The sequence below is a fragment of the Lactuca saligna genome, chromosome 4 (assembly GCF_052625555.1).
Source record: "Lactuca saligna cultivar CGN05327 chromosome 4, ASM5262555v1, whole genome shotgun sequence".
Taxonomy (NCBI): Eukaryota; Viridiplantae; Streptophyta; class Magnoliopsida; order Asterales; family Asteraceae; genus Lactuca; species Lactuca saligna.
The window spans coordinates 213850741-213861207 of record NC_136420.1 but is presented as its reverse complement, the minus strand read 5'-3'; the positions used below and the strand labels follow the sequence as shown (position 1 = coordinate 213861207).

The following is a 10467-nucleotide window of genomic DNA, read 5'->3' as shown; positions in this document are numbered from 1 at the left end:
TATCTGAGAACGATCCTCCAATTTCGATAAGAACGCTGAAAGTTCGTTGTGATAACCCTCGGATAGGACCAGATCCACTCGTTGGATTCATGAACGTAATAAATAGGATATACCCTTCTTGCTAAGATCAACTCATCATCGTCATTACAAATGACTTACTTATCTACCCTCGTAGTAAGAAGGAAACCAAGGAGAGCAGCTACAACAAACCACGGAAGAAATACGATAAGAGAAGTATTTCCCGAAGTTCTCCAGATACGAGTTTAGGAATTGAGGAGTTCAATTCCCAAGACACATCATTACCCAGGGTGGAAATTCATAAGGAACCTTTCAATCGATCAAAACCATAGAGAAACAGTCAGCACCGAAGGCGTTAGCAGAAATACGCCAAGATTCTGGGTCTTGCTGACCTACTGTCTTAGTTCCTTTGGAACTTCTCAAAAAAATACGAAACCCCTCCCAACTTTGACCCTAAAGGGAGCAACCCGTGACAGGAAGAGAAACAAGAAGAAGAAACCTCTAGAACTCCGGTATGACCGACCGAATTCCTCTAGAAACACTCACTCTGGGAAGGCTTAGTACGCTTCGGAAAGCATGGAAAGCCAATACCCCAAATAATTGTGTCTTTCGAGATTCTTGTCAGAATCAGCCCTGTAACTCGCTCCTTCAATCTACTCCCGCGAGTTTAGTAAAGTACGCTCTACCCAACACGTCCCAAAGTTACAAGCAGTACCTATCCGACAGGACTCTTGCAATTCCCCTCGACGAGATCGAGTTCCACAAGAGCCTCACCTTCTCAGAAGAACCATGGTGACCATGGAACGAGGTCAAGCGGATGTAACAACGCCACTTCCCATTAGTGAAAGTTCGCTGGAATATTAACCACGGACCTAGAGTCACATGGGAGGGCGTGAGTCAGTCGATTAAGAAGTATCCTCACTTCTCAGCTTGATTATTCATGCCTACTCCTTTCCTAAATTCAAATTTCGGGACGAAATTCCCTCTAACGGGGGGATGATGTGACAACCGTCAAATTTCGGTCAAGTCAAAGTCAACTAAAGTCAGCAAGTCAAACCGTTCGACTCAATTTGCCCATGAGTACTAAAATTCACACTATGAAACTTCTACATAACTCTCTATTCTAATGAGAAATCATAAAGCAAAAAGTGCGAACACCTATACCTCCTTAACCTAAATATATGTGTGGTTGTCTATGTGTGTGTATCTCTAAAAAAAAAAAAAAAAAAAAAAAAAATTCTGCAATTTCATCATTTTATGACCCCCATTTGCGAAGTTGAGTATTTATTTCCAAAAATGCGAAACTCCAGGGACAATATTTGAAACCTTCTGTTTTCTTTCCCCAATTCGCATTCTACTGTGAAGTACTTCGCATTTTCATTCTTACACCTTTCGCATCCCTTCGCATTAATCACCTTCGCATTTTAACCTAATTAATCAAATGCGATTCACAAAATTTTCATTCCAAAAATGCGAAACTCCAGGGACAATAATTGAAATCTTCTGTTTTCTTCCCCAATTCGCATTCTACTGTGAAATACTTCGCATTTTCATTCTTACACCTTTCGCATCCCTTCGCATTAATCACCTTCGCATTTTAACCTAATTAATCAAATGCGATTCACAAAATTTTCATTCCAAAAATGCGAAACTCCAGGGACAATAATTGAAATCTTCTGTTTTCTTCCCCAATTCGCATTCTACTGTGAAATACTTCGCATTTTCATTCTTACACCTTTCGTATCCCTTCGCATTAATCACCTTCGCATTTTAACCTAATTAATCAAATGCGATTCACAAAATTTTCATTCCAAAAATGCGAAACTCCAGGGACAATAATTGAAATCTTCTGTTTTCTTCCCCAATTCGCATTCTACTGTGAAATACTTCGCATTTTCATTCTTACACCTTTCGCATCCCTTCGCATTAATCACCTTCGCATTTTAACCTAATTAATCAAATGCGATTCACAAAATTTTCATTCCAGATGCGAACACAGTTTAGTTCTTGAACTCTAAACTTGCGAAATCAAAAATTCATATGTTGAACCCATATGCGAATATTAACCCAATTGACTTCAAATTGATTCATAGATGCGAACACTCGATTGTTTTACTTTCGCAAAATGAGCATCAACAAATCCACAATCGAGGTTTTAAATTCTTGCAAACAACAATTTCATAGTCCTTGACTTCGCGTTTTTCTTCACGAATCATCCCTCAATCATCAATCCAATTGCGAATCAAAACTCATATGTTCTTGCTTTATCGATTCATCGACTACACTCATACAAATGCGAACAATACTCAATTTCAAAATCGATTGAAACTTATAGCAAAGCTAAATCCAACTTCGCATTCAAAGCAGTGTTATTGATCCGCAGTCACAAGCAACCACCCCACACCCACTCTATGACCAGCCATACCTCCCCACCTTACCTATGTCACATCAATGTCTTTTCCACTCAATTATCCCTCTTCCCACGTTTTTGAGGGCTGATTATTCATCCTCTCTCCTCATTTCCTCTCATTTGCCCTCATTTCACTAAGTATCAAACACCACTTTTCTCTCAAACTTTTCCCACTCAAATTTCGAGATTCAAGGCTGGTTTTCAAGTGTTCTTCCACTCTTAGTAAGTAAAAGTCATCCTCCTTATGATTATTTCACTTCATTCTACTCAAGTCATGAATATCTTACACAAACTCCCTAACTATGATGTTAGATTCTCGAAACCTTCAAGGCATCTCCAAGTGTTCTTGAATTAAACACTTCCATTCTTCAACAATCATCTACTGAAATCACTCAAGGTGAGTTCATACCCCTACATTTTCATGTTTTCTCAAGTTTTCAGGGGGGGAATACAAGTTAAAACACTAAGAATATAACTAGATTTTTCTAACAGCCTTCATCAGAAAAGTTCAACTCCATTCACGGACTGTTTTGGGCATCTTAAACATTTTGTTTTCAAAACTGTACAAGGTGCAAATAGTTCGAGTTTTTAGCTTTAAAATGGCTACTTGCACATCTCCATACGATTTTTCTACAATTTATGGTGATTTTTACAAAACTGCCTATCATTTCAAACAACAATCCGGACCAGTCTGTGATTTTGGACTTTTTCACCCAAGTTAGAGGTCATTATAAATTGAGATAAAATTTATGAGCAAACTAGACACATTTTGTGAACTCTCAAAATTTACGGATCTAGTTTTCGACTTCGTATGATTTTTCTATGATTTTTCCAAATACAGGGCAGAATGGCTAAAGTTAGCCAACAGCGTGTAAATATCATAACACTTTGTATTATGTTGAGCAAAGTGTATAATCATAAGTTCTAATATTTGAATGTGTTTCCATGTTAGTTTATCATTATGAACTGGAATTAAGACATTCATATTAAATATTAAATATTATTCATTCATTTTGGAACACGTATTATTAGACTATAAGAGGTATAGTTTGATAAATTCACAATACTAATACATGTTCATAAAAGAATTCATACATATTAAAAACATTTTAGATAAACTATAACAGGTATAGTTTATGATATATCACTCTACGCACTCGTACAAAAAGGGTACATTCATACAAGAAAGATTTCTATTCGCACACATTTCACGAAAGTTAATCTATGTTTTGATAAATTCACAACACTAGTTACATTTCCATAAAAAGGGTTCATACATAGTACATACATTTTAGATAAACTATAATAGGTATAGTTTATGATACATCACTCTACGCACTCGTACAAGAAAGGTACATTCATACAAGAAATATTTATATTCACACACAATTAACGTAAACTTGTTATCCTATATTGTGAGTTTCTCTATTTTTCGATCCCTATCTCTCTATCTCCCCGTACGTCCGAGTGCGGGATATAATTCCTGGTAGTTATAATCAGAATCTCCTTGAGGGAGAACGTGATACTTGTATATAGATCTATATTGGGATTGACACCCCACACCTTGCTGCTAGCTACAGTTGGACCTGCAGGTCTACGGGTGACAAATGTCATTTTATTTTTCGCGACACTGAGAACGTCGTGGCAGGTTCACATAGTCATAGTATGATTATAACGGCTCACATAGGGAACAATCCATAAGTTTACGGGATTTTATTTTTAAAACCTAGCTGAGTTTTATGTCGATTTAAAATCACCTTTTTATCTCTATGAGTACAGATATTACTGTACACCTTTGGTTTTGGTAGTTACGACTACACATCATTTGAAACCACATTTATACTTTTAAGTATGGTCAATACTTGTATTACTCGGTCCTCTAATTTAGGGCTACATATAGATAATGTATTAACAAACATGAGAACGTACAGAAATTTCGTTTAATTCAAAAGCGTCCATGTCCATTTAAATACATAACATTTTCTACCAATAAGAAGGGTTACTTATACATTTTGGTCTTCAGTCGTAGAACGACATTACACAGGTTTTAAAGAAAACATCGGGTTTTCTGGATACATACTCTAACGTTTTTTTTTTTTTTTTTTTTTTTTTTTGGAAAACGATTTACTGTTCTAACGAAATCTCTTATGAACTCACCAACCTTTGTGTTGACACTTTTCAAAACTACTTGTATTCTCAGGAATTCAGTGAAAACAGGAAATCAACAACGTTTTGAGGATGGGACGATAAATCGTCAAACAGTTCATTTTGTATTATAATGTAATTGATGTGAATTATGTAAACTTGTGCTTTGATGTAACGTTTTCAATTATATTTGTGTTGGTTGTTTTTACTTTGAGCACTATTATACTCATTGTTGTGATACTCTACATGAAGTCCTCCACCCCCGGACGTTTCCGCCATCCTTGGTTTGGGGGTGTGACATGAACTCCCGAAATGTCCGTGTGTGTGTATTGAATATCGTTGTGTTAGTAGTTTCAGATTCGTTATTGATTCGAGACCGAATCAATTTATTTAGTAACGATTTTTGGTATTGATGGTGTATTAGGTTTTGTTGGTAGTCCCGATACCAGTATTTTATCTCAACGTATCTATTGTTTAAACTTTGGAGTTTTTCTATTTGCAGCCTCTTTCTTTTATGAGTTTACCCTTTTAACCCTTTGAATAAAAGAATTTCCAATTTAGTCCCTAGACCATTTTTCTTGACATTTTAATATCAAAACTTGTTAAAAATGGTATTTTTCAGCTCATATTTATTTGAAAGTAGTTTTAGTCCCTCAAAATGAAGTTTTCTCGGTTGAATCCTCATTTTTCGCAACTTTTACACTTTTGGCCCAAAATAGAAAAATTTTGCATCTTTGGTCCTTTTTAAATATGAAAAGTGTTTTTAACCCTTGAAATGGACTTGGAGCACTAGTAGTCCCCTGTTTTACAGAAAAATACGGTTTCAGCCCTTCAAATTTGAAAATCTCGCATATTGGGCTTTATTGGGCCGAAAATTCCATTTTTGGCCCATTATGCTTAATATTTTACATTTTAATCCCTCAAAAGAATATATTTCCAGAAAATACCTTATTGAAACTGTTTTGACATATTTCAAACATCAGAATTTGTATCTTGTCATTTTGGGCCCTTTAACTTTATATTTTTAATATTTTAAGCCCAAAAATGAGTTTTTAGCCCAAAGAAGTTAATATCAAACCACTTGGTTATTTTTCTAAAAATGATATGTATGTAGTAATATAATTTATGCTAGTATCATATAACTTGATGCAAATCTCGGTTTTAAGGACTTTTGACTAGATCCAACATCACAATCACATAAAAACACAAATATAAACATAGAAATCACACAAAGCATACATGTACACATAGATCTACACCTTTGCTTGTATTCCCCCCCCCCCCCCCCCCCCCATAAAACTTGTAAAACCGAAAAATAAGGAGTATGAAGCTCACCTTTGGGTGTGGTTTCGGTTTTGGAGAAGAGATGGAAGAAAATGAGATGATTTTCGGTCCTAGCAACACTTTGATGAAGATCTCAAATTTGAGGTGATTCTAGGATGCAAGATCATGATTTCTTATGAGTTAAGAAGAGATGTTTGATAATTCAAGGAACCTAGATCATAGATTTAAGTATAAACTTACCTTAGATGGTGATTCTTATGAAAAATCTCCTTGAAATGGACTTGAGTCTCGAAAATTTGATAAAGGAAGGTGAGGATGTTCTTTGAGAGAGTTGGTTTAAGAAAATTGGATGAAGTGTGTATGTTTGGGAGGCTCTCGGCCGAATGAAAAGAGAGAGGGGGAAGAGATTAGCTTGCCTTGATATATGAAACTATGCATGGATATATGGGAGCTAATTCTTGGAGATATGTTGGATATTCATGAGGTGTCAACTTAAAAGTTAACTCCTTTAATTTCATTCTCTCTCTCTCTCTCTTTTTTTATCCCACTTGGGCCGAGAATTTGAGAAAAAGAAGTGAGTTTTGGGCCTTAAAGGCTTAAGCCCAATCTCTTGATTATGTTGAGTGATTTTTGGTCCAAATAACCATAAATATGATCCTTATGACCTATTAGGGCTACATTAGGTTAAATATGGCCCAAAAATGGTTCATATAATTGATTTATTTCATTCTAGGCCCAATATGGCCCAAAACATTGAAATAATTGCAAGTGGGTTCAATTAGAGCCCATTTAAGAGTTCTAAGCCCAAGATCGTCAAATTGGAAGCTTACTGGTCCATTGGGCCCAATAAGGAAGTCCTAGACCAAAATGGACCTAAACAAGAACTTCTAGGGTTTCCAATTGCTTGTTGACTATTTGTAATGCTTGTATGGTGTATTTGATTGCAATTTTGTTGTTATAGAGTAAGTATCATGCATGCTTTCATGTCTTGGATTCATAATTCTTACTTGAGTGTTGTGATTACAAGGCACAAAATTTCTAGTTGTGACACAAACATTCGATTGAGACAAAATCAAATTCACTAGATAGAAAATTGAAAGCAAACATCAAGTCATATGATTGAAATCACATCCAAATGTCAAGACATAAAGTTGGAGAATTAAGTTTCTAGCCACTCATGACTAGAATAAACACAAACCTAGAAATTAAGAGTTAAATCTTACAAATTGAAATCAAAATGAAATACAAGTGTTTTCAAGCAACAATCGTCTTCTTAAAGCTCCTAAAATCGCCTCCTAGAACTCCAAAATACGACCTCTTTTCCTTTTGAACCGGTTACCTTCTTTAAACTAGAATGAAACTGTTTTAAAAGCTGGCGACACGTTTACACGACCCGTGTAAACTATAACTGATCATTTACACGGCCGTGTAAATGCAAAAAGTAAATTGCTCAAATTTGCCAGGCCTTTGAAGTACATTTCTAACGAGTATGCGTTTATACGGCCCGTGTAAACTATAGGCTTACATTTACACGGCTGTGTAAATCTCTGAAAAGCTAAAATCTTCATTTTTCTCTTATCTCTCTCCTTAATGATTCGCAAGTCTCGAAATTTTGCCCCCAACTCTTTTTAACCTCCTAAAACAAGATCCAACCTCCAAAAGTCCCTGAAATATCATAAAAGTGTGTGAATGAAATTGCATCATGAAAAATCCCGAAATATATGCAAAATGCATGATTTTAAACCTAAATGCAATACACTTTTATGGATTAAAACTACAAAATGAATGCATGAAATGCATCTAACAAATCTCCCCAAGCTTGAAGCTTTCTTGTCCTCAAGAAAGAACAAGAAAAATTTAAACTAGAGAAAATAAAATGAAAGAAGAAAAGAAAATCAAAATCAAATCTTTTTGAAATTTTATGCATGAAACAAAAACAAACATGATAAAGATCCAACCCATTTAACCCTGTTTTTGTACCATAGTTGAGAATGTACCTGTCTTACCCTGAGTCAACTTAGCTTTAGTCGCAAAATATCATATAATAATAGAAACAAGACTTAGCCACTCCCTAATACAACTCAACAGAATCAAAGATCACAACACTTATTCTCTTTTAATATCAATAAGCCAATTCATGGAACAAATTATGGTCTTACTCTCGTAAAATTGTATGTAGGGATGAGCATATGGACCGGAGAACCGACCGAAACCGGTACCGGAACCGGCACCGGCACCGGAACCGGAACCCGATAGAACCGGTCGGGCCGGGACCGGGACATTATTTTTGTGGATTTTTGGAACCGGGAACCGGTAGGAACCGGAACCAATATAACCGGAACCGGCAAAAACCGGTAGAACCGGCAAAAACCGGAACCGTATGATGCTATTTTTCAAGGACCGGTTCCAATATTTGAAGACACGACAAGAACCGGTAGGAACCGGGAACCGGTGGAACCGGAACCGGTAGAACCGCCGGGCCGGTTCGGTTCTTAATTTTGGCCGAAGCCGGTTCCCGGTTCCGGTCCGGTTCCGACCGGTTCGGTTCTTTTGCTCATGCCTAATTGTATGTGACAAAACATGCTCAATCATCTCTGATTCACAAAAATATATCAATGCCCTACTCCAGCTGTTTGTTGGTCAACAACAATCTTTTTCTCAAAAATCTTTTTTCTAAAAATTCCCTAGTATTTACCCTGATTGGTTACAAATCTCAGACCACTTACACCAGTTAAAGTAATTAAATTCAGCTCCAATGTCATAAGTTCAAAACCAAGTCCAAATGAATCTTTTGGCGGCCACATATTTTTCCTAGATATATTATTAAATAAAGATATAAACTCAAAAAGCAAAGGCAAAGGCAAAGCATCGGATTCAGATGATTTGAAAGACATGGAAGCCCACATGAAGGGTATAAAAGACAGAATTGACAAGATTTTGCAAATTGCTTCTGAAAGAGAGCTTCGGAAACAAAGAGAGAGCGACATGCGAATATTAGCGACGGACACATCGAATATGATCGGGGCCGACATTGAAGTGGTTTTGGCGATGAAAGAGGAAATGAAAAAACGTTACATCAATCGTGACTAATTTCTAGCTCTTTTTTTCAAGTTTTTAATCGTTTGGTGTGTTTTTTTTTAAGTTGTAGGTTTTATGTTTCTAATTTGTTTTTCTAAATTTTTAAGTTTTTTTTTAAGTTAAGTAATGTATGGTATTTGTATTTTTAATTAATGAAATATTTTCTTTTTAAAATTATGTTTTTTTTATTAAAAAAATAAATTTTATTAAATTAAAATAGTTAATAAAAAATAAATAAATAAAAGTGTGGCACCACCCTTTGGTGTGGTAAAAAATGACATGACGCTTATATGACGGGAATGGAATACGGTTTCAGTGGAACCAGTCCTCCAAACTAAGTATAAAGGTTATATAATTGTAATTTCATTTACATTAAGAATAATAATAATAATAATATATTGAATAACCATAGCGGCTTTTTACTTTTTACTACAATTTTAATCGGCAGCTTTACAAGTGAAAACACTTCGTCATCTTCACGTAATCTTTCTGGTACCAGAAACCGTTACGTTTACCCGTCCTCTATCAATATTCAATATGCATCTACTTCCATGTTTATCTCACACTCCCACTCCTATTCTCATTTCTCCCCAACTAATCTCTCTCGAAATCACCGCCAATGGCTTCATCCGACCTCAAATCCGCCGCCTTGATGGAGCAAATGAAAACCCATCTCTCCTCTGACGCCGGCAAAGCCGTCACCAAGAAGATCGGACTCGTTTATCAAATCAATATCGCCCCCAAGGTCGGAATATTAATAAAATTGTTTTTCTTCAATTGATTGGTTTTTACAACTGAAATTAGTGGCAATTGAATTTGATTTGTCGTGATCTGTTTTTATTTAGAAACTTGGATTCAACGAGGAGATTTACGTTGTCGATCTCAAAAAAGGAGAGGTTACCAAAGGTCTGAAATTCCTAAATTGATGCTCATTAGTTCTCTTATCTGTCTAATCAACGATAATACTCTATATCTTTTCTGTTGTACTATCGTAAATCTGATCAATTTCTGCTTTATTTCCATGAGTAAGAATTAGGGTTTCAGCCCCTGTGTGTTCTGTTTGACGTATTTGATCTTTCAAAGAGAAATTACAAAACTAATAATTGATCCTCCTACTTTTGAGCTGACTCCATCAGCATAAGGATTTTTCAAATAATTAATGAAAAGTATAATCATGGATTCCAGGTGCATATGAAGGTGGAAAGCCAGATGCCACCTTTTCTTTCACAGATGAAGACTTCTTCAAGGTTGCAACTGGGAAAATGAACCCTCAAATTGCTTTCATGAGGTAAACATTAAACAACGAGTTTTGACACCATTGTGCAAAAATGACAAATTTGGGACTAAATCATCATAAATTTTGGTGGATCATTGACTCGTTATATGGTGGATGTATGCAGGGGTGCAATGAAGGTGAAAGGCAGTTTAAGTGCAGCCCAGAAATTTACACCTGACATCTTCCCAAAACCTTCAAAGATGTAAGCTGGAGTTTTATTAGGTGTTGTTGAAGCCAGTGTTTTGAGTGATAATAG

General features: G+C 35.8%; 1 protein-coding gene across 1 annotated transcript in view; it reads left to right on the top strand.

Moving 5' to 3' along the window:
• The first annotated feature begins 9471 nt into the window (after nucleotides 1–9471).
• LOC145043320 (sterol carrier protein 2-like) overlaps nucleotides 9472–10467 on the top strand; it is a 1190-nt gene continuing 194 nt past the window's right edge. The window contains exons 1-4 of the mRNA XM_078991942.1: nucleotides 9472–9680; nucleotides 9781–9841; nucleotides 10121–10223; nucleotides 10336–10467. The exon at nucleotides 10336–10467 is cut by the window's right edge and continues 194 nt beyond it. Coding sequence (XP_078848068.1) covers nucleotides 9555–9680; nucleotides 9781–9841; nucleotides 10121–10223; nucleotides 10336–10417 — 372 coding nt within the window. The 5' untranslated portion in view covers nucleotides 9472–9554 and the 3' untranslated portion in view covers nucleotides 10418–10467. The remainder of the gene's footprint in view (nucleotides 9681–9780; nucleotides 9842–10120; nucleotides 10224–10335) is intronic.